Source organism: Pleurodeles waltl, chromosome 4_1, assembly GCF_031143425.1.
Source record: "Pleurodeles waltl isolate 20211129_DDA chromosome 4_1, aPleWal1.hap1.20221129, whole genome shotgun sequence".
NCBI lineage: Eukaryota > Metazoa > Chordata > Amphibia > Caudata > Salamandridae > Pleurodeles > Pleurodeles waltl.
The window spans coordinates 46,370,601-46,395,891 of record NC_090442.1 but is presented as its reverse complement, the minus strand read 5'-3'; the positions used below and the strand labels follow the sequence as shown (position 1 = coordinate 46,395,891).

Here is a 25,291-nt window from a genome sequence, read left to right as displayed (position 1 = left end):
GGGCCAGATCTCTTTCCCAGAACTGTTGGGATGCAGTGGCACAATTGGAAACACCTTTAGGTGTCCCTATAAGTCCCCAGTAAATGGTACTAAGGTACCCAGGGTATGAGGTTCTAAGGGTAGGCCCCGAGGGCAGCAGCACAGATTATGCCACCTTCAGGGACTATATATCCAAGTGCACCCAGCACTGCCATTGCAGGATGATTGTCCTTGTGCAATCCTAAAATGCAAAACTGACATAGTACACAGCCTGTGTTCCCTGCCCACTACACAGGGCACACAGGCTGCAATATAGGTAAGTCACCACTCCGGCAGGCCTTCCAGGCCTAAAGCAGGGTGCATGTGTGGGCATTGATGCATGAACAATATGCCCCTACTGTGTCCCTGCCAAATTTAGGACATAGTAAATGAATAAAGCAGCCATTTTACATGCATGTGCTGGACACTGGTCAGTACAAGTTTCACAGCTACATTGTGGCCACTCTGCAACCTGGGTTGTTTGGTATCAAACAACTCTGAATGATAAATCCAAACTGGTACCAGTATTGGATATATTGCAAAATGTACCCAAGGGGCATCTTAGAGGTGACCCCTGCAAAAGCTGACTACCCTGGCATGGTTGCTTGCCGGTCACAACCAGCCTGCCACCACCAGACAAGATTCTGGAACCCTTGGGTGAGAGCCTGTGCTCTCTCAGCCAAGAGAACAAAGCCCTTCCTGGGCAGAGGTGTTACACCTCCTCCACCAGGAATGTGCACAGCCCTGCCGATGAGGTCCAAAGGGCTTACCTCCTTGAAATTTGACCCTCAGCCCTGCTGCTAGCAGCATATGGTGCCCCCATTGCAACCCCCACCTTTGGCGAGAGCAATGGTGGGAACATGCACAAAGGACAGGAGGAGTGGCCACCCGCAGCTTTCACCATCCCTAAGGTGTTGCATGCAAAGTGACCTATGCATTTCATTTTCCTCCATCCTGCATGGTAGGAAAACAGCCTGTCCAGTATAGGACAAGTGACCTCTGCCCACAGGAAGTGGTCACTTAGTGGATGTAGCCACCCAAAGGTACATGACCCATTGGTCACTACTAAATACTCCCCTAACCACCAACTAATTGCAGTATTTAGTGGTCACCCCTAGACCTGCAAATCAGATTCCAGGGACACAAGAAGACCAGCAACAAAGAAGACCCAAGGCACGAGAACTGCATTCCTGCTCCACAAAGAAAAAGGCACCAAACCCTGCCTGCTGCACCCAGGAATCTACAATCGCCACTGAGCAGTTGCTCGGACATTGGACAAACTCAAAATCCCCAGAGGACCTTCACTCTTCTAAATATTCACAGAAGATCTCCCTCCAGAGTGCAGGTATCACACTTTTGCAACCAAGACACAATGACCAGTGAAGTCCAGTTCACTGACCAGCTGCTGACCAAGGAACCAGATGTTGCAGTTAGACCAGATTTCACCCAACGGACCCAGAGGACAAACCCTGCAAGTGTGCCATGTTTGGTGGTACTGTGCCCTCCGCTGGCTGAACCGTGCAATAGCCCGGACTACTGGTCACTCAAAGTCGTACACCCAGAAAAAAAGTCCACACCGGACTCCAGTGGACTTCAGAACCCACCAGAACCACACACCAGAGTGGCCCTGCTGACCTTCAAGCAACCCTCAAAGTGACCTCCCTCCTGCTCCCAAGGGTAGTTTTGAGCACAGCTCTTGGCTCACCTATCTGCTCTGCACCCGGCCTCCTTGGGCCCTGCACCAGAGAACCAGCTGTGCTCTAAGGGTCCCCCACCCCTTGTGACCTCTACACTCCAAGGGGACATACTGGACTCAACTTGAAGTCCGCCTGTGCATTGCTTTTCCAAGTGGTCGCTTGCAGTGGTCCTGCACCAGCTTCAAGGACTTTTCAGCAGCCCTTCACGCCAAAGCAGAGAACTGCCCAAACTTCTCCAGCTGGCCCACAGGACGTCTTGATGACCTCTACCTAAGAACAAGAAGAGGCCTTGGTAAATGCATTGCTTGATTTTATATGCATTTTACAATTTTCTCCTATTGATTCCTATGGGGCATAATCATGCACAAAAATACTATTTTTGCTAAACTTTGAAAAAGCATAGCTTAAAAAGTACTTACCCAATTTCGATGATCTTAGTCTTAAAAAATGTATGAAAATCTGAAGTATTTTTGGTCTCAATTTATTCCTTTGAGTTTGTGTCTTTCTTTATTGATTCTGTGAGTGCAACAAATGCTTTGCACTTCTCCAAGATTTACCTAACTGCTCGACCAAGCTACCATAAAAATTAGAGCATTAGGTGGTCTAGTTTTTACCTCTGTAAACCAACGTGTGGTTGCCCAGACTTTCTGCACAGTGTGCCTGGTATTGCATACTACATAGAGAGCCAGCCTCCTACACAGATCATGTTCCAGGAGCTTCTGGGTGCCAAAAGGCAGTCAACCTGGCTTTTCTAGAGCATATCACAGCATTACAGTGGAGCGTTTCTGATGACACATGAAAACTGCACAAAGAGGAGCGTGGTTGCATGTGGCAAAATATGGGATCCACAAAGCCAATCACAACAATTCCAAGCAAATAAATGGTCTTGATTCTATGTAGAAACTGGGCAGACAAGCCCTGCAACAAGTTACTGTTTCCAGTCCTGTGTTGTTGCTAATGTCTGGCATGGGTTAGCCATGTTGTGTCACTTCAAACAGGAGCCTTTATCATTCTTGACTGACTGCCTGAGCACGAGTCACCCTATTGAAGAAGGGAAAGTTATTTATTTGTGATCTTAGTTCTGCATCACAGGATATTCATTGATGGTCATAAACATTAGATTTGCCTCAAGCACGAAGAGGATCCTGCAGCACTTTTAGCATATCTATGAATAATCTGATTATTTGGCAGACAAATGGTGCTACTAAATAGAAAACTGGAGGATATCTCTGAGCTGCTTCCTCCATTTCAGCTGTAGTTCACACAAATGTAAGCAGAATAATATATTAAAAAGATGCTCAAAAACACCCCGCAGCATACTTTCAACCTGCTGCCCGAACTCCCTCTAAAAAATCAACTATTACAAAGGTAGCGGTGGAGCTAGTTAGCCACACATCTGTGTTGTTCCCCCATGGGGGTCCTAGCACTGTCTTGTGGTGACTTGTGGTCCCTGTACTGCCCTGTGCCACCTCCGGGTCCCTGCACTCTCTCTTGTTGTCTGTGCCCCTGTGCTGCCTTGTGCAACTTAAGTGTCTTAGCACTGCCCTCTGCCTCCTCAGATTCCCAGAGCTGCCTTCTGCCACCTTCAGGCCCTGAGGATTTGACTCATTCGGACACCTTCAGTGGAATAGTCTCCAATGTGAACTTATGGCCTCCTCCTCCTTCAAGATCTCCCAGTGTCCCTTCTAAAGCATACCTAATAGAACAGGAAAATAAGGTGTACTTGTACACTACCCCACATGAGCTCATTCTCCGGGGTGCCCAGTACTTCCAGAAAATCATTGTAAAACGTATATATGTTAAAGATGTGGATAGAGATTGTAATGTCCTGTCTCTAGTCCCATACCCACTTTGCTTTATTCAAGAGTTGTATGTCCTGTGTTATAAACTAAGTACAGTTCTGGTCTCCATGCTAAACGCACAGAAATACATTAGATTGAGAAGGTTATGGAAGTGCGAGAATGGTGATCTGCTGTTCTAAAGCCTCTGGCTTTCTTTTTCAGGGATGAAAACCAAGCTCTTGCCAAATACAATCCCCATGTTGTAAGCTTTGTGATGGGGGCCGGCCGTGCTGGTAGTGGAGTTTGCCGGCCCAGCAGTACCCGAGGACGAAATGGTGGACAAGAAAGACCCAACAGACCTTGGACTGCAGGTCGCAGTAGCGTTGCTGGTGATGATGAGAGGTGAGTAAGAAGAGTGGTTGGTGACATTCTTTGACTGATCCCTCGTTCTGCAAGTACACTGGCAGGGGAACTCTTCTCAGCATAACCCCAAATGAATTAAGAGTGAGCTGCAGTGTCTCTGTTACTTTGCTGACTTCATAGGACCACAATTTAAGTCACCATCTTTAGGACGGGGCTGTGTCCGCTAAGAATCGTCTCCGTGAGAAAGAACATGTCACATTAGTCCATGTAGAGCAGGTGTCTCCAACCAGTCGATCGCTAGCTACCAGTATCTCCCACACCCCTTCAGAGTAGCTCACACCCTGCAGTTCATGTCTTAAATAAGCACAAGGTCACAGTTCTCATTTTAAAGTTAAGGGAAGGCTGTGTCTATTTTACATTATTATTAGGGGCAGGAACAGTGCTGGAGTCAGAGTTATGACCCAGGGCACAGAGGTGAAGAACTAAAGCACACACTGAGGTCTTTAACTCTTTAAAAAAAAAAGGCCTTGTTAACTCAGTATTGGAGGTGAGAGAAAAATTATGTTTCTCTATGCTAAATCGTAGAAAATTAAAATGAAACATTACCTTAGGATTAAATTAACTTTTTCATTTTAATTTTCCCACTTTGTTTTGAAAGTGTTGTATTTACAAAAAGTAGGCCTTTTGCTACCAGTGGCCAGTACAACACTGTGACAAATTTAAAGTGCAGAAAAATGTTCCACATTATGAATATTTTTGCACTTTAAATTTCTCTCACTTAAAAAAATGGTGGTATATTTGTGTTATACATGTAACAGTGCCACATATAGGGAAAGGAATGTCCTGTGCCACAAGTACACATGACACCAGCTCTTAGTTACCCATATACAGATATCCTGTTCATATGCACACATTTCACATGTTCATTCATCCCCAAAGACCACGCTCTTGCATACATGGCAGCCCCATCGTAATGTCCCTAGTCAAAGTATTTTGTTCAAACTATAGTATCTGGATCTGTGGACATTAGGCTTAAAGTCAAGGAAGCTGGACGTGGGAGTGTCTGCTAATAATGCACGCATTGTTTAGCCTTTGGTAGCTCACAATGGTTATGATTTTTACTGATCATAAGTACCTCTCATGGCAGAACAGGTTGGAGAGCCCTGATGTAGAGCACTTAAAATGGTTCAATGGTGAACTGAGCTCAGTCTGTTGCTCCATCTCTGGTGATATTATCACTAAAAAGGGGTTATTTTAGCTCAGATTACATATATGCACAAACAGGAAGAACCCTATGACCATGGATTGCATAAAAATAATAGATACACTTTCTCTAAGGATAAGTTATGACCTTGTCACAGCTTACATGACTTTATAAAATCCAGATCTGATGTGTTTTATCATATAACGTAAGGCTAACCTGAGTTCACATTCCTTTTAAAACAATGTAAGTGTAAATTGCAAGTGCTAGTGAAATGTACTCTTACACAGTGCTTAGAGCGAACACATAATGCACACTTGTGGTCAAGAGTTTAGGGCCTGATTATGACTTTGGCGGAGGGGATTATCCCATCCTAAATGTGACGGGTATCCCGTCCGCTGTGTTACAAGTTCCATATGACATAATGGAACTTTTAATAAGGCGAACGGGATATCCATCACATTTGGGACGGAGTAATCCTCTCCAACAAGGTGGTAATCAGGCCCTAAGTGTTCAGAGACAACACATTGAAATCTATTCTTCAGTGGTAGTCAGTATGGACCCTCTAGGGTGTGTAGGGGAGATCAGATCCAGAGTTGGATTCTAATGATATTTACATTGGCCTTGTTAGAAAAAGTCTTTGAGGGCCAGTCAGTCCATGAAGAGGACCATTTAGGAGAGAAAACTGGTGCACTTGTCAAAGTAATTTTTTTTCTCTCTGTATCTAATGAATGCAAAGAGTATGTGGTCCTCCTTGAGTAAATCTATACGCTTTGACCCTGGGGAGTGTGGATGCAATTGTGTTCATCAGTGCATCATCCTAGGTCATTATTAACCTAGATTTTATATTATCTAAAGGTTTCGGCTTTGAGAGTTTGTCTTTTGGAAATGTATGAAGGGCCACCTGATCTGCAATGTCTCCATTTCATTGTGTACAGACTGGCATTGCTCATTTTTAGATTTGGCCTGACCTTATGTGATCCAACACAAAAGGATGATGGACGGAGTGCTGAACAATGCAAACACTCACCTCCAGTCACAGATCAAGGTTTAATCCATCGTTCTTTTGCTCACCATGCCACCCCTGTTTGGAACCAGCCATATGCAAATCAGTCTTGGCCCTGTTCCTTGTGGGAACAATCCAGCCCAAACTGCCAATCTAGCCTGGACCGGAAACAAGCATCCTGGGACCGGTTTCAGGGTTTCACCCTTCATCAGCCAGGCTAGCTTGAATCCAGTGGCACAGTGAGCAAGGGACCCATGTCTGGGCATACCCGTCCCACTTAGGGCAACTTTAACAACACAAAAGGATGAAGGACCGAGTGCTGAACAATGCAAACACTCACCGCCAGTCACAGATCTATCTGTGATCAACAGATAAAGAGGATTTAAAAACACAACTAAGAGAATTTAAACTGAAATGAAAAGAAAATGTATTTTGTAAAGTGAGCTAATACCAGGAGGCGTCTTGGTGCTATCACTACAGAAGGAAAAATAAGAAAAAGACCTTATTAAAGAAAAACAGGAGGAATATCAAGATGAAAAACAACTGATTAAAAAGCCATGTTTTTAATGCTTTCCTGGAAGAGAGAAGGCCTGTCATGCTCTTCAGACTATCGAGAGTTGGCAGTGCAAATTACAAAGCTTTTGCTGCCCCAGTGTGACCTTTTGAACTTTGTAACAACAACATTGTTGGTCAAGGAAGAACGCAATGTCCTAGATGGGATATACCATGAACATTTTTGTGTAAGGTAATTTGGGCCAGAATCATGAAGTGCTTTAAAAGCAATGCACAGGGATTTAAAATCAGTTTGTTTCCTTACAGGCAGCCAGTGTAACTGAGTTAGGCCCTGTGAGGCTGGCTGATGCCAAGGGATCCCTAGCAGCAAACGAGTTGTAGCGTGCTGCAGGATCTGCAATTTGTTTAAAAGTCTTTGCTGCATATTTGTCTACAGATCATTGCAGTTATCCAATTTGGATAGCACGAGAGCAGCGAAAACAGTCTACTGCAATTCCCGGGATAAAAGGAAGCACTTTCCTGAGAATTGTCAGGGTAAGGAAAGAGGATGTAGTCACAGCATTGATTTGATTTTCAAAAGACAATTTGTTGCTGAAAAGAATCCCTATGTTCTTCACTTTTGTAGCAGGTATTGACAGAGTGCCCAATTCCTGCCACAACCACTTTGGGACCAAAAAGAGATGTTGACAAACAGAATGACCTCGGTTTTTCCTGAGTTCAGTTTAATCCATTGGCCTATGCCTGACATACAGTTGTAAAATGTGACAAAGGGCTTAGGCTGCACCCACGTGTTGAATGCCATAAGTGCAGCATTTGTGTGGGCAGAAGGTGAGTCCTTCCAGTGGGAAATGGTGTTTGTATTGCATTTTATCCTTTTCGGAAAGCTTATGCTCAATACAGTTAGACCAGTTTCTTATTTAAAGTTACAGCAAAGGCAGTAAGCCTGGTGTATATATTGTGAAAACCATATGTCAAGGACAATAGGCATTTATTAATGGATTGTTAATGCACTGTGTCGAAGCCTCTAGAAAGTTATCTTGCTACATGGATGATTTTTCCCATCATCCATCTACACAGGAAGTAACATTACTTCCTGTCTTCTCCTGACTTAAATCAACTCTTCATGCCATCCCATTGCCTGGCCTAGCTGTCACCTATCCCAGACGAGGGATCAGAGACAGGAAGTAGGCACCAAATAGCTAAAGTCATAAAATGCCATCTTCTAAAAGTGGATGTTTCAGAATTGCAATTTAAAATGTGACTTCACCATAAGTTGGCATTTTACATTGTGATTCCACAGACACCAAACATTTAGCCCTTCCAGATTGTGAATTACACTTATAAGATGTAGTAAGGTAATCCCAATGTTTATCCTATGGAAACAATAGGCCTTGCTGTAGTGAAAAATTACTTTGGGACATGGCAGTGTAAAACTGCACACAGAGACGCTGCAATGGCAGGCCTGCGACATGTTTTAAAGAGCTACTTAATCAGTGCGGCAGACCCACTATGGGCATTTAATTTACAGTTCCTGGGCACATATAGTGTACTCAAGTAGGGACTTATAAGTAAATTAAATGTGCCAATTTGGGATAAGCCAATGTTACCATGTTTAGGGGAGAGAGCACAAGTACTTTAGCACTGGTTAGCCTTGGTAAAGTGCACAGAGTCCTAATACCAGCAAAAACGAGGTCAGAAAAATGGATGAGGTAGTCGTCTACCTACCTACCTTTGTATAAAACAAAGATCACATCAGCTCTCATCATCACCTGCATGATTATCAGTCAGGCTTCCGATCACGCTGCAGCATTGAGAACACCACCATACACATTGTAGATTATGACCTCTTGACCACAGATGAAGATGAGCCATGCCTCCTGATATTGTTGGCTCTTTCAACAGCCTTCAACATAGTCAACCATATCACCCTCATACACCCCCGAGTCACAAAGGGGATTCACCGATAATGTCCATCACTGGTTCTCCCTCTTCCTATCCAGCTGACACCAGTTTGTTCACAGGGGCACATCCAGGTCACAAAAGATCCCTTTCATGTGCGGATTTCATAAGGGTTCCATACTGTCTCCTGTATCATCTACAATGCCATCACAACCAGCACTGCAGCTTATCTTACCGACACTCTCACCACCTCTGGTGGTTCTCTGCACACTCAGCCAGGACACCAGCAGATTAAGAAGTATATTTAAAAAAAACACAAGTAAACAGCCCTTTTCCATCTATGCAACCAGCATCTGGAACAACGTCCCTGTATCTATCAGGACAGCCCCAACTCTGCTCCAGTTCTGAAAAAAGTTGAAGGCTCACCACTTTAAAGAACACTACATCACAATACCCAGACAACCACAAACACAGGATGCTCAGTCACACCTACACACATCTGCATACTGAATGGGTCTTCCTGGGCTAGACAGGTGGAGGGCCTGACACTTACATTCCAAACGACAGTGGCCTGCCCTCACACAAAGGACTGCCAACCCCCTACTGGGACCCTGGCAGGCAGGGTTGTACTGAAAGGGGACCTTGTGCACTTCAAAACCACTCTTTGAAGTCTCTCCCACTTCAAAGGCACTTTTGGGTATATGAACTGGGTCCTTGACCCTACCAAACTAGACACTTCTTGGGACAGACACTGCTGAGAAGTGCTCCAAGGGCTTGGATTGAGCTTGCCTCCTGTTTCCTGAAGTTTCAGGGCCAAAAAGACTTCATCTTTGCAAAGAAACTCCTTGTGCGACGAAAATCACCGCACAGCCTGCCATGAATCGGCGCCCAGCCTGTCCAGCGGTGAGAAAATCACCACATCGCCGAACCTAGAATGACGCAGCCCGGCTCACCGAGTGGAGATTAACGCAGCACCAACAATGCAACCGGTACTTGGACGCGCAGCCCACCGGATCAACGCATCGCTGAGACGGAACGGCGCAGGCTGACTTCCTGCGAGAGGAATCGACGCAGCGCCAGCCGTGCAGCAGAAATTCCGCTGCATCACCACCTGCCGGGTCGATGCAACAACTGTGACTTTGCCCCACACGCCCAGGATTTCCACGCATCGTCCCTGGGCGTCAAAAGACCCTGCATCGCAAAAGGATTCAAGCCTGCGTGCCGGAAATCGACGCAAAGCCCTTGCCATGTGGAAAAGAATCGATGCATCTTCTGTGTGGGCCCGGAAAAGCGATGCACCTTTTTCCACACATCTCCTCCTCTGCGGTCCTCGTGTGTGTAATTTTGACGCAAACCAGGGACTTTGTGCTTGCAAGAGACAATTGTTGCTTTTAAGAACTTAAGGCTCTTCTTATCATTACAGAAGTGATCTTTCAATTTGTGATTATCAGATCTTGATAATTTTGACCTTAATTTAATCAGCTAAATATCCTATATTTTTCTAAACATGTGTGGTGTCTTTTTGTGGTGTTCTCACTGTGTTATTGCATGATCTATTGCACAAATACCTTACACATTGCCTTCTAAGTTAAGCCTGACTGCTCAGTGCCAAGCTACCAGAGGGTGGTCACAGGATAATTTGGATTGTGTGTGACTTACCCTGACTAGGATTGTGGTCCCTGCTTGGACAACGGTGTTATACCTCTGCCAAATAGAGACCTCATTTCTAACAGTTCCTTACAGGAGAGGTGATGTGTCTGTTCCTTACTGGCAGGGGCAGTGATGCATTGATTCTTTCCTCACAGGAAAGGGGATGCATTGATTTCCTGATATGCAGCCTCATTTCCTTACTGCGGTGCGGGGTCAATGAGAAGTTGACACCCTGGGGACGATACGTGGAAAATCCAGATGCGCTACGCTGCCGCGCCACACTGATTCTGTAGCCATGAGACAGGTGCTGCATCAGTTCTGCAGCTGTGGGACCAGCGCTGCATCGATTTTTCTGACACGTGTCGGTGCGTGGATTTTCTTCTTCAGGTTACCAGTTTACACTTCCAAGGGCCCAGGGACTGGAGATGGCACTACTTGGCAAGGCAGGACTCTCAACAGAAGAGTCCAGACTCTAACAGATGAAGTCTTTGATGGCCCTGAGACTTCTAACAGGAGGCAAGCTCAGTTTAAGCCCTTGGAGAACCTTGGACAGCAGGATGTAGAAAGCAAAGCTAGTCCTTTCACTCCCAGGACAGAAGCAGCAAGCAGCAGGCCAGCACAACAAAGCAACAGGCAGAGTGGCAGTCCCTCCTACGGCATCTAGCTCTTCTTCCTGGCAGAATGTCCTCAGTCCAGAAGTGTTCTAAAGTTGTGGTCTCAGAGATCCAGTACTTATACTCATTTCTGCCTTTGAAGTAGGCAAATTTCCAAGGAAAGTCTTTGTAATGCACAGGATCCTGTCTTTCCTGCCTTGGCCCCAGATATACTCCAGGGGGTTGTAGACTGCTTTGCGTAAAGACAGGCACATCCCTATTCAGGTGCAAGTGTCAGCTCCTCCCACCACTCTAGCTCAGGAATACCAATCAGAATATGCAGGGCACACCTCAGCTCCCTTTGTTTGACTGTCTAAATGTCCAACCGTCATCCTGACCTAGACGTGTGTTCCACAGTCAGGCAAAAGCACAGAATGGTTAAGCAAGAAAATGCCCACTTTCTAAAAGTGGCATTTTGAAACTTACAATTTAAAAAACAACTTCACCAAAAGATGTATTTTTAAATTGTGAGTTCAGAGACCCCAAACTCCAAATCTCTATCTGTTCCCAATGGGAAATTATACTTGATAGATATTTCAAGGCAATCCCCATGTTAACCGATAGGAGAGATAGGCCTTGCAATAGTGAAAAACAAATGTAGCAGTTTTTCACTATCAGGACATGTAATACACACCAGTACATGTCAAATCTTCTTAAATACACTGCAGCCTGCCCATGGGGCTGCCTTGGGGCCTACCATAGGGGTGACTTACATGAGGTAAAAGGGACGGGTTGAGCCTGGCAAGTGGGTGCACTTGCCAGGTACAACTGACAGTTTAAAACTACACACAAAGCCACTGCAGTAACATGCCTGAGATATGTTTACAGGGCTACTCCTGTGGGTGGCACAATCCGTGCTGGAGGCCCCCTAGAGGCATTTGATTTACAAGCCCAGGACACACATAATGCACTTTACTAGAGATTTAATAGTGAATCAAATATAACAATCATGGATAAACCAAACACCAGTACCATTTAGACATTAGACCTGGCACTTTAGCACTGGTCAGCAGTGGTAAAGTGCCCAGAGTCCTAAAGCCAGTAAAAATTCAGCACAGGATCAAAAACAGGAGGTCAGAAGCAAAAAGAGAGAGAAAATCCTGCAGAAAGGGACATTTCCAACACTTGACATTTTATGACTGTATGCCTTGTGGTTGCCGTGTGAGGAGGCTTTTTTTTCTACATGTTCTCCACCCTTTTGTTATTTACCGTGAGGCCTGGCACCAAACTATGGGCCAATGAAGGCTTGAAATCTTTTAGTACAAGTGATTGTTTTGGGGTACCACCTCCAAAATCTGGAATTGGAGTTGTGCCACGCAGTAACACTTGAGCTCGGTATAGGGGGCCTGGTTACAGTGAAAAGCCAATGATAAAGGCAGTAGGCCACTTTGGGTCACTTGAAAATATATATTAGATCTCAGATCTGTTTATCATAATCCGCTATGGCAAAGGCAGTAGGTCTGGCCTATTTATTATGAGAAGCATATGTTAAAGAAATTTTCTAGTAAGAGTGTATTGTAATTACGCTTTGTTAAAACATGTTTTATTACATGGAATCTCAGAGATTATTGTATTAGGCAAGGGTTTTGGAGTTGGTGACCTCTGGTGGTGAACCACTGGGGTTGAACATTTGTATTGTGATAATCCTAGTTAGGCCTTGTTGAGAGGTAGCTGTATATAGTTTTGCCAGCAATGATTTTGTCCATATTGGCAATTTTATGACTAGCGATTGCTAGGTTTAACTCACCTTTAAACCATGTTTTCACTAAAGGTACTTTCAGCAGGCAGAGAAGCCCTCACCTTCTGAGGTCTTATGGGACCATGTCTCATGCACTGGGGCTTTTAAACAAAGTTGTCAATACCCTATACAGGCCTGTGGTGTTTTATGTGGTAGACGTTTGCAGCCCAGTCAATGTACTCACTGGTATGCATACATAGGTACATACACACTTACTGGGAGAGGAGATTAGCCATTCTCACATCTGATATTGTTGTATCTGTGCATGCAGTCATATATCTATAGCATGTCCCAAGCTTAAGCGCTATACGGTGCTGACAAAGGGCTTAAGTCCTAAGTTATGATTTATGGGATGTACAATGAGGCAGACAACTGGGGGTAGTTGGTTTCTATCAAGTAGGAAGATTGTGTTCTTGAAGAGCTTGGCTAGATCACAGACCAGAAGATCCCTGGACAGGCTTTTTAGAATAGGATTTATTGTGCAGCATCTTGTTGTCTGGATTTAGGGGGATCCTGAAATATTGAAGAGGTCTCCTGAAGAGGTCCAGTGATTCCCTCTACATCTTATCATTCTATAGTTAAGCGGTCGCCGGAATAAGCCCTTTGGAGTTACGTTGCTGCTGTTGTATTTTCTGGGTTATTCCCTTTACATTGACATTCTATAGTGAAGTGGTTGCATGAACCCATAGGATGCCTGGCATAAGATGTCCATTAGAGCCTTGTTTTCACAAATACAAACATTGTGAAGAAGTATATGAACAGGCTATGCCTTGTGCATTAGAATATAAGCGATACTTGATGTGGCTGTCACAGTCCAGTTCCACTTCTCCAAGCCCTTTGTACTCTCCTAGGTAGCAGCAATGAAAGCTCTTCTGCTCTTTCTGCTCTTCCAGGTCTGTGTCCTCCCTCTCTTCAGGCTCCAGTCTGGCAGGTGACCTAGAAGATCTGAAGGAAAAGTTCAACATATCTGACATTGATGAAGTTGTGGCACATCTACAGTAAGGAGCTGATTTAATATGTACTAAATGCTTTTTAAGTAGTGTGCACCCTTGTTCTTTCTACCCAGACTCTTTCAGGAATGGTTATCTAATTTTGTGACTCAGTATGACTTTATTCTGTTTTAAACTTTAGCCCGGTGTTATTTTCAACACGACAAAGCTTTCTGTAAGTGCTCTAAATACATACGGAAAACCTAAGTAAGTTTTATGCAGAATAACATTTGTGACATATCTGTTTTAAATGTTTGTCTAGTATGGACCAGGACGTGAACATGGGGTGGTTTAGACTTTCACTTCTCACTCAGATTGAATAATTTAAAGCTCCCCTGCATACTGATCTACTTCTGGCAACTCCCGCACAGGATCTGAATTGTCCTATCACAATGTTGAGACTCTTAGGGTGATTCCATAGCACAAAACAACTAGTTTGGAGAGAAAGAAGGACACTTTAAGTTGAGGGACCTGCCTTTAATGATGTTCTGGCATCATTTGAACATGTTTCTTGAGACCCCTACCATCCATGCCACCTTGCTCAAAAGTGTGTGAATAGCTACAGAGTCAAAGGTCAGATACATCCAGGATTGTCATGATATCTCCTTATAAGCCTTTCAAAGGCTACCTTAAGGATCATTCCAACTCATTCCAGTCTAATTCATTGTTTTTCCTCTGTTTATTAGCACTTTAAATAGTATATTAAAATATTTTTTGGAGGGGGGTGCTCAAGCCTGCCTGGTTTTGGATCCACCTTCACCATATACATTCTTGAGACCTGGTACTCTGGGAGTGGAGTATCAGAAATTGTTTTGAGTGTATGGAGTTATAGTCAAGTGTTCATATTTGTGTCCCAGTTGCTAAGTGGCTCTTGGAAAGAGGGCAGAAAATTGAGCATCTGCAGCTGTACTAATGAAGACACCTAGATCCGCCCACCTCCATTGCTTGCCTGTGTCCCTTCCTCTGCTCCCAGACATCATGTCAGCGCATTATACTTCTGCTGTGTTCCAGGCCCACACCACAAGTTGTGAGGCACTGGTACCAGAAGCAGCTCACAAGCTCACATCCTGACTTGTGAGATGTTGTAGGGGCAGAAACGTACCCCTTTCAAGAGCTGTGCCACCCTGCCCTGTTTGTTTTTCTGGGCCTGTTTGTTTTTTGCTTTGCATACCTTACTATGCAGTCTGCAAGTACACTCTATGTTTTTGCCTAGTGTCAGACTGTAAGGCCTGGCTCTGTTTATTGCCTACACCCAGCGGGCTCATTGTGGCGAGTGTCTCCTCATTCCATCCTACAGGGGATTCTTGACTGCACCTGAAGCCAAAAGAGGCCCAGCTAAAAGAAATATAACAGGATGGATAGGAAAAATGATTTTCCTGTTAGACAAACCCTCATCCACCAGGGTTACCCCCTTGGTGGCATGCTTCATCACTAAGCCCCACAACCTCCTCCTCCCTTTTTGTTTTTGTGTACCTGATGCCAAGTGTTCCTGTGCTGTGCTGGCTGTCACCTAGCAACTGGGAAACTTGACCAAGTCTATCTTGGCACAAAACACCTTGGCCTGTTGAGATCAGCCTGTCCTCTGCCTACATAGCAAAAATCCCAGAAAAGAAGAGGGCAAAGCAATAAGAACCACTTCCTCCTGACATATTTACATTCCCATTTTAAAGATATCTTTAAACATCTTTAGACATCTTTTTTCTGGACTAATTTATCAGCAGAGATATAGTCGTTACTACGTGCTGGACCTTGATCACTGCTGTCTCCGCAAATGTCCATTTTACCATGGTCTTAAGTCGGCAGAAGAAGGATCTTAAGCTGATATCGTCTGATATGGGGACCAAAAAAAGAGTCTTTCGTTGTGAGGTTGGTGGGCTATTTGTTTTGTGTGTTACAGAACTAGTGTAGTGTAAAACCAACATCAGAATCCATGCTCCATGGTTTTTTCCTTTCCCATTCTTCCCAGTGCCATGTGCAAAACTGACAAAAATCTTAAAATAAGAATTCTGTAACTTCAAAGGAATTTTAGAGCACTCAGTGTGTGAGCATACATCTATGTGTTTGAGTTTTGCCATTATATTGCTGCCTCCAACCTCAACAACTAAGTCTGCAGGATTGCATTTCATGTCTGGGTACCTGGCATCTATCGAAGTCTGTACTGGAACACTTCTGAAATCACTGAGAAATGGTCATAGGATGGAAGCTATCTCACCTCGGTAGGAGGATGTCTGTGCGGTACAAAACATTGTTTTTGATTCTGCAACGCTGTCAGTACCTGTCAGAAGGTTGCTCACCCTCCCTGGGAAGTTGTACTACCAAATAAGAGCCAGAGTCTTCGGGGACATGCTCCTGGTAGTACCTTTTGGTGGGAAAGCACTTTGGGGGGGGGGACATGTTTGAATCCTGGCTCATCTAAGTGGTACCACAGACAGATGATTCTGCCTTCTTTGTATGCTTATATAAGCCAAATACTACATAGTCTTTGGGCTAAGCCTCTGAAACTGGATTTGGCTTGACTCACTTTAAGTTCCTGTTATTAATAGGTCCCTTGTACAATATCACCAGTACCCTGAGGTCCTGAGAATGATGCGCAGTACCATATAACCTAGGAACACCGTGGTCATCTAGAGGTTGAGGCTTATGATCTAAAGTGCCCCATTGAAGGCTTTGATTCTAAGTACACGTTTCCCAAAGAAGAACAGTTTATGGTAATGGTAAGTTTGTTAACTCAGTATGCAGGTGTTCCTGCTGCTCATGGCAAATGGATGGCCCTTTCCCTTCTCCTTTTCTGTACTTAACAAAGAGCTGAAAATGTTCTTTTTCAGTGGAAATATCAAACTACCACCCGATCCAAGCACTTAGTAGCAGGAGACTTTTGAATCAGTGGCGTTCCTCTGTGACGTGGGCAGACAGGCAGCACTGAGGCTGCTGGTGAGCCAGTGAGCCGCATGGCCAACTCAGTGGACCGGCCTGAAACTATGGATTGCACATCCATATGCTTTGAGGTCAGTGGAAGCCAGTGGGGCAATGTCACTTCTGAAGAGGGCCAGCGTGGCCTGCTTGTAGCTGCACTGGAGTTGGCTGGCAACACTGAGGCTTGAAAGGCCTGAATGGGACCTCAGACCACAACGGTGCCTATGGCACAGATGAGGCTCGCGGACCAGGGAGCATTAGAAGTGGGTTCTCTTGATTTAAATGGATTTGTGGGAAGGTCTGCAGATCCATGGGTCCTTCTGTGAGATGTGGAAAAGCCACTTATGCATTTAATCCTAAGGTAGAGATTGTCCATCTACACTGGTTTAAACTTGGGTATCCTCTCTGGAGCCTTCTTCTCCAACAGACTGTGCTGCCTCCTGAGAAAATGGCTTGTCTTTGCTGACATTCCAGTGGACCTCTGAGACCCCATGGGGAAAACCTTAGAGATTCTCAGCCTCCTGCTGGGGAGTCATCTCTTTGTGCTGCCCTTGGAATGGCTGGTGGATTAATTGAACTGGATGCAGGGAATGGGCTGGTGGTGTGGCCTTGTCTCTATGGGGTAACCCACCTTAGTATCCTCCCCTCAACCACAAGCAGATCAGGTGCTACCATGGACAACAACAATTACCTCATTCGCAGTGCTAGCATGTGCACAGCTGTACTCATTTGCATTACGATACTTCTTCACTTCTGTGACTTAACAGGGTATTTTGGAATTTAGTTGGGCTGAAAATAACTGGAAGGGAATGTTGCTGTCTAGTGAATAGCTGGAACTGGACACTTGCTAAATGTTAATAATCTACAATGTTAGTGGCATGTTTGCTACAGTTGCTGCTCCTTTGGTGACTGATGTTAGGGGGGCAGAGGGGGCATATGTTTGTGTGATATTACAGGGGTGGTCTATTTACCTGTCTTGATGGGGTAGGCATCTTCATCTGTCCCTGCCTTCTTGCACATATTGGGGGGAGGAGGGGACCTCCTGGACTTACCACTTGATTTAGTGGCTGTGTGGTGCTTTGGCCTGACTAGAGCGATATCGGGCGGGCGGCTGGCACTGGGTGCCTTGGGATTTAATGGCACTCATCTTGTTTTTGTCAGCTGTTTGTACGGTGAATGGGTGGGGTGATCCATTTTTGAATACATGCTAATAGATTCTGGTACATCACCTAGTGTACATTGGAGTCGCTAACTGGCTACTGTGCTATTACATGCTACCTGTCGGGATGGCAATGTACCCTACATGGTAAATTGATGTTCACAGCTACCTCGAGTGATCCAACTGAATGTGAAACTGGTGCCTACAATACTGTTCGCTTAAAAATCTGCTTACTTGTCATGGTCAGAGATTGCAGTGATACCCTTGCATGTATTTCTAGTGTGCATGTGTATGTATTTTGAAAGGTAGACTGATTAGAAGTTTCTGAGTGTGTCAATCCTAAAGCCAGTGGGATCCATTTGGGATTGCCCTTAGATTGACACAAGACGGAAGCTGAAATGCAGCCAGACATGGGCAGTGTGTTGCCTGCATTCTTGAGCTGGGGGGTGTAGACCTAGACACTGAAGTGTGGAATGACTGAGTTTCAGCTGCCCTTAGAAATTCTATAGTAGCCTTTTTTATTAAGGGTGGAGGGCGTGCTGGTTAGTTCTTCCTCAGCCCTCCTCTCTGGTTGATGGTGCGGCGAATGGGAAATGAGCCGTCGGGTCCAGTTTTGGAGGGAGAGAAGGTTCTGTCAAGGTCCTGGTCAATTTGTCTTGAGTGACCCATTCAAGAAGTTTGATGGTAGCCGGATACAAAGCTTTGCACTCATTGGCCCTCATTACGACCCTGGCGGACGGCGGTATTATGGAGAAAAGTACTGCCATCAGGCTGGCGGTACTTTTCCCCACAATATGACATTGGCGGTTTGGCTCAAGCCAAACCGCCAATGTACCACTCCGTCCGCCACGGCGGTAACAGCCGCCGGGCCGGAGACTTCAGTCTCCAGCCAGGCGGCCGTCACTAGCCTGCCCGCGGGATAATGACCCCGCCTACCGCCATGGTTTTGGTGGCATGCTTACTGCCACGAAAACCATGGCGGTAGGCACTATCAGTGACAGGGAATTCCTTTCCTGTCACTGATAGGGGTCTTCCCCGCCCCCTCCCTCACCCCAGATTTCCCCCCTCCTACTACAGACGCACTCCCCAACATACACGCACCTTCACGCACCATCACACACACTTATACACACACTCATACCCACATGCACCCACGCATGCATTCATCCATTCACACACACATCCAAACACACATACATACATACAAGCATACACGCATTCACAATACACACAATCACACATCCACACATGCACACATACCACACGCAGCGCACACCCGCATTCACACCCACACACACCCACCCACCTACCATCCACACACACACACACACACACACAACACCCCCCACCCCCCTCCCCTGTCGGAGCACCCATCTTACCTGATTTCAGGGGGTCCTCCGGCAGGAGACGGGACGGGGCACTGCTGCCAGCAGCAGCGTCCGCCAGGCCATATCATGTGTCATGATACGGTCTGTGGCGGTCTACTGGCGTGGCGCTGCTGCTGGCAGCAGTGCCACCTTACCGACATCCACCGCCATGACCGCAGCCGGAATTCCACCATCCTTCTGGCGGAATTCCGGCTACGGTCATAATATAGTGGACGGCTGGTATCCGTGGCAGCGGTCTTTTGCTGGCCATCGCCGCGGCAGTAGGCAGTTTTTACCGCCACTGTCATAATGAGGGCCATTGTGCTCATGTTATGAGTAATCCTACTTGGAGCCCGCCTCATCACCACCTGCTGGGAGAGCCATCACCACACTAAACCAGTCCCTGGAGACAGACACTGGATTCCCATCCCCTGTCTGTAAAAAGTGTATAAAAGTGGGACCAAACTTTGTCAGACTTCTTTACTGACAGAGGATGGGGGTGCTTAGGAGAGTACTCTGAGAGCTGCTGTGATCCAGGGCACATATCACTGAGAGGCAGTCTCCTGGGGATGAAGGGACACCACATCAAGTCTGCATATGCTAAGGGAGAGCTGAGATGTGACTTGTCCTGCAGGAGCTGTATACCCGAGGAGGTGAAGCCCAGCTGCTGAATCTGGAGAGAGGAGCAGACCAGGGGAAGCCCGTCACAGTGGGAGTGTTCTTGGAGTTGGCCACATTGTGCCCAAAAGACCCCAAGCCTCCATCCCTATACAAGCTAAGCCAATGTGAACCTACAACTCACCAGTGTGCCTGCTCTAGTGACCGCCACAGAGGAAGATCTGGGGCACTGCCTTTGCTGAGAACTGTCTAAAAAGTATACAGACTGACCCATAGGTCACTAAACTCCGGAAGGCTGCTCCATTTTACCTCTGTAATATGATTTTTAATTCAAGGAATATACTTTTTGGACGTGTACTTTCCCAAATCCATAGATTGGCTAGATGACTAGAGAGTGGCTGCTATTGCAGCCGATCTCAAGCCAGGAAATGGTGTGGCATGATTTCCAGGATGACCAATTTAATATCATCAACAAATGCATCCTTATCTACATGTAAGGAAATGCCTACTTTTTATGATCATTCTGAATGTTTTGGACTGATGCTGCTGATTTTTCAACTTAAAAAGTGCACTGAGGCCTGCTAATCAGACCTCCGTGCCAGTGCTCAACCCCTCAAAAGTGTATGTTTGATATGCTTATAGAAAATTTACATAGGGAATTGTAAGAAAGTTAACCTATTATGCGGTACCAGTAGTACCCAGGGCCTGTAAGTGAAAATGTCTCTCATGGGCTGAAGCACTTATTGTGCCACCGTGAGTGTGACAAAATAAAAGCTGCTTCCCAGTCTGTCACAGCAGACTGATAGAGCAGTCTTACACTGCTAACTCGACTTTGTCATTTAAACTAATGATGAAGTCCAGACTTACCTTTTTAATGTATATAAGTCAACTCTACAGCAGGTCTACCAAGTCCTAAGGCAGGCTGCTGTACATTGAATAGTAGAATGTATATTTTCATATGTCCTAACAGTAAAACCCCCAAATTATTGTGCTTACAATAGAATGGCCAGTAACCCCATTGGCAAGTACAGGGTTATACGCTGACAACTCAGCAGTGCTAGCTCCTGAAAGAGACTACTAAAGTTTGTACAACAAGATATTAAAAGAGTTGTTACATGAAACCCAACTTGACGCCCAAGTCGAATTTAATATAACTTTTGAGTAAAAGGCAACTTTATAAAGTTACGTTATGGGTTCACCACTGACAGCCAAAACACATTCCAGGAGACCGAACCCTGGCACTCCAAGGTTGCACCTAAGCCTACTGACCCCAGGAGAGTTGTCAAAGTGCAGTTTAGGGGTAGAAGAAGGACATTAGCCACAGTCAAAGGTGATCGCTGGTTTTGCTGTGACCGAAGACCAGCAGTTCAGTGGTAACTAATATTTGGCTGGATTTCAAGGGACATCGACCTCAGTGGCAAAAGTCACCATACCATGTTTGTGGACCGAGGGGTGGCTCCATGAAGCCCTCTTCAACCCGATCGGCATCTTCACCATCTTGTATCCCTTGCATCAGGAGCATTCCATTGATGTCTGTGGTGGTTTACCCATAGAGCCTGAAACTGAACTGGAAACTTTTTTGACTGCAAGGTAACTGTCCTGCTAAGCTTTACTGCCCCCCCCTGACTTGCTCCCTACTGGAGCTGGTTGCCCAAAGTTGGCCAGAGTAGTTTTACACAGCTTTATAAATAGTTTTCCAAAAGATTTCTTTTTTTTTAAAAACAATTTTATTAAGAGATAATAACCATAGATGAGTACAGAACACCTTATACCTGTACATTTAGCAAAAAGAGATAGAGTAAACATTGGTAAAGGGGAATTATCCCTGGGAATCCGGAATATGAAGAAAGAGAAAATAAAAAAAAGAAGAGAGGGAGCGAGGAGCAGCAGGGGAGGGGTACTTAACCGGTGTGGGCTGGGAGTCGGAAGGTAACCTTGACCGATGAAGGGGAGAATATCCTGGTTCATGGCAGTTACCCCCCGGGTATCGTTCCGGTCTCTGAGGCATCCGTCCCATCGCTAATAACTGGTGGGGGTGGGGTGAAAGAGCGTATTCACCTCCCACTTTGCCAGACCTCGCGTCTATCTCTGTGGGCATCGGTTGGAAGAGAATATGGAAGGAGAATGGGAGGTAGGGGGTGAGCAGGTTGAGTAGAGTAGTTTCTATGACACCAGAATGGAACAGCCTATTACAAGATTAGATATAGAGAATCTGTGCGAGAAATAGAAGAATGATGGAGATGAATTAGGGGGGGTGTAAGAGAGGAAGGAAGTTGGGCGGGGAGGTATGGTGTTGCACCCAGCGATAGATGGTGTTTTGGAGGGGTAGAGAATGGGGGAAAGTATAAAGAGGGTGGGTAAGGGGGGAGCAGAGACTGATATAGCAAGGCAAACCTGTAATCTTGTTGATCTGCAAATGGCTCAGCAGGAGAAAAAAAAATGGGGGTAAGGTGAGGGATGCGCGTGGAAAGGTTTATGGTACAGTAGCGTAAGCAGTCTTAGCATTGACGTTAGCCGGCAGGATTACGCTGAGAGTACCAGAACGTTCATTGGAGCATTCAGTGGTTCCCCAGGAAGGAAGGGTGCCCAAATCTGAGTGAACAGGGCAGACTGATCATGTAGGTTATAGATGACACGTTCATGGGCAGCCGTACGTATCATTGCCACTAGCCACTCCTCTGGGGTAGGTGGAGTAGTAGATCTCCAGTGACGGAGGATGCAGTCAGTCAGTCAGTCAAATAACTTTATTCGGCGATTGCCATAAAAGTGTGAACCAGAACGCATTTGCCGATCTAGAAATATTATAAAACACAGATAAAACTTAAAAACCATTACTAGAAACACTGCATAAACATTCAATCTAAAACACCTTAACATAAACAGATAAATATACTAAACATGAATAAAATCACAAAATCAGAAAAATACAAATATTTGCTTAAAATGATAAACTATACATACATATAACAAATTTAAAATGGAATAAGCCTTTTCCTGATACTTAAAGAAGCTGTAACAAAATTTAATACATGATGACAAGTTTGAATATCTGGCAATCTCTGAAGATATAGTAGAGCTTCCTTGTAATGAATGGGTCTAAGAGGACATAAAATGGGTAGAATGAAAGCCCCTCTGGGAGCAGCATATAAAGGGCAAAAAAGAAGAAAATGCGAGGTACTCTGAGTTGATTTGGAATCACAGGGACAAAGTGGTAAATCCTTTTTCCAAAGACATGGTACAGGGAAAGCTACCTTAAAATGAATTAGATTAAGTCTAAAAAATGTTAAAAGAGAAATTATTCTAAAACTTGAGAACCAGGTCAAATAGGGTTCAAGGCATGGAACAGTCACAATCCGAGAATAGGGATCGAAAGATTTCAGTTTCAGGGAACTATAAAATCTCAGCTCTGATATATGGTTGGAATAAGTAGACTTCAAAACAGACCTAGAGTTTGTAGTTAACAAATGTGGTTCGTCAAACATGTACCTAAGCCCTAGGTTCACAAAGGAATTTCACAGAAACATAAGCCAAGGGATCCTATTTGAATTTTCCAGTTGTAAACAATCAGAGATACAGTCTTGGACAAGTTTTGTCGTAGGGTTTGACCAACATCTGATCCAGAGCAGTAGGGGGGCCATAGAGACCCTGTCCTCCAAAAAGCGCTGGCCAAGTTCTTCATGGCAGATGATGTTTGCGATACATTTTGGAACCAACAATAATCTGCGCAGGAATTTATTTTCAACGCTCTGGAGAGAGGGTATTTTGTTATAGCCCCAGACACCAGCCCCGTAAAGGACTGCTGCAACGCACTTAGAGTTGTAAAGGGTTTTCATATGTGCAGGGGGTCTGTGGCCTAATTTGTTTGAAAAGCGAAATATCGCTTCATTATTCCTTATCAACTGTTGGAGCTTAAAATTAATGTGTGTCTTCCAGGACAGAGAAGAACTCAAATACATGCCTAAATAAAAAAAATTATTAACCTTGTTTAAAATATGTCCTCCCATGATAAATTGTTTAGACTTTGTGTTACATGGGCCACAGGTCATAACAAAAGTCTTGGGGTAATTTACTTTCAAGTCAAGGTTCAACATAAAATTATAAAATGCATCCAATAGTCCCTGTAAACCATTAGCAGTACGAGCAATCAAAACTGCATCACCAGCATATAATAAAACTGGCAGTAGTCTCTGGCCCATCTTCGGTATGTCCTTTGCATGTTTTACCAGTGAGTCATAGAGCCCATTTATGTATATCAGAAAAAGAAAGGGTGCTAAGATACATCCCTGTCTTACTCCCCTTGATGATGGAATGGGAGAGGTTCTCTGCCCATGTGGGCCGACCTGAACAGAAACCATTAGGTTTGTGTAGGCGTTTGATGAGCTCCAATAGGGACGGATCACAGCCTAAAGCTCCCAAAATTTGCCATAGCTTTGACCTGTTGACCATATCAAAGGCACTAGTTAGATCGATAAAAGCCATGTGAATGGACTCTTTTTTAACTATCACATATTTACTGAGTATCAGCTGCAGGTTTAAAACTTGCTCAACTGTGCCTATACCGGGTCAAAAACCAAATTGAATAGGAGATAAAATCTGGGCCTCGGTCACCCAATCTTCTAACCGGGACAAGATCACACTGCCTAAAATCTTTGCAGTCGAATCGATGAGAGAGATTGGTCTGTAACAAGAAGGATCTTGTCTGTTTCCTTTTTTGAAGATGGGGACAATAATAGCCGATTTCCATGAGATGGGCACGTTACTATTTGCCACACTATTCAACACATTGGTAACTAGCGGGCCCCAAAGGTCAATTTCTGATTTTAAAAGATCAACGGGAACCCCATCAGGGCCAGTAGCCTTTCCCTGCCTTGATCTGTTAATAGCGCTTAAGACCTCATGGAGATCAAAGGTAATATTTGGGGCCTTAGTACTAAAATCTAAAATAGAATGTGCATGAATACCTGAACAAAAGACTTTCCTAAAATGAGTTACCCAGACGTCCTCAGCAATAAGACAATCATCGACCTTGGAGTGGTTATCAGAGAAGTAGGAGTGATTTATCACTTTCCAGAATTTAGAAGTATCCTTCAGCTCAGACGCAGCCAAAAGTTCGTCCCAGGCCTTAGACCTAATTTCTGTTTTCCGTTTTTCAAGGGCGGCCTTATAGACAGCTCTGGCTAATTTGACTAATTGACGGGAGAGAGGAACTGCTTTAAGAGGGTCTTTAATTTTTTGGGGGGCGGATGAGCACACAGAATCAAACCATCTGTGGGCCACCAGCCCCTTCAAAGGCCTGTCCACCACCAGGGCACGTGAAATATTAGTACTTAAAGATTCAAATTCACGGACTATACGGTCAGGATCTAACTGCTGGGACAAACACATATGAATGGAGTCAGACCTACTACTTACAATTTCCTGGTTAAAAAATTTAGGATCTATTTTGTCCCATTTTAAACGTAGCCCACAATTTGGGTTATAGACAGTAGCAGCTCTCAGGCTTTTGTTCTTAGGTGCCTGGTTAATTTTTAGGTCCAAAATAATACTAAGGGGGTTATGATCGCTCGCACAATGAGGCGTAATCTTAAAATCTTGAATTAAATAAAAATCAGAGGAGCCAATAAGTATAAAGTCAATAATACTCCCCTTCAAATTCCCTGTAAAGGTTGGTGTATTACAGGCATCAGGAGCCAATTTCTCTATCACGTGTACCAAATAGTATGATT

The 25,291-nt window shown here is 44.8% G+C and overlaps 1 protein-coding gene across 1 annotated transcript in view; it reads left to right on the top strand.

Annotated features, from left to right (window-relative positions):
• Positions 1-25,291, top strand: part of CCDC24 (coiled-coil domain containing 24) — a 117,954-nt gene that overhangs the window by 38,529 nt on the left and 54,134 nt on the right. The window contains exons 4-5 of the mRNA XM_069227726.1: positions 3,719-3,898; positions 13,413-13,517. Coding sequence (XP_069083827.1) covers positions 3,719-3,898; positions 13,413-13,517 — 285 coding nt within the window. The remainder of the gene's footprint in view (positions 1-3,718; positions 3,899-13,412; positions 13,518-25,291) is intronic.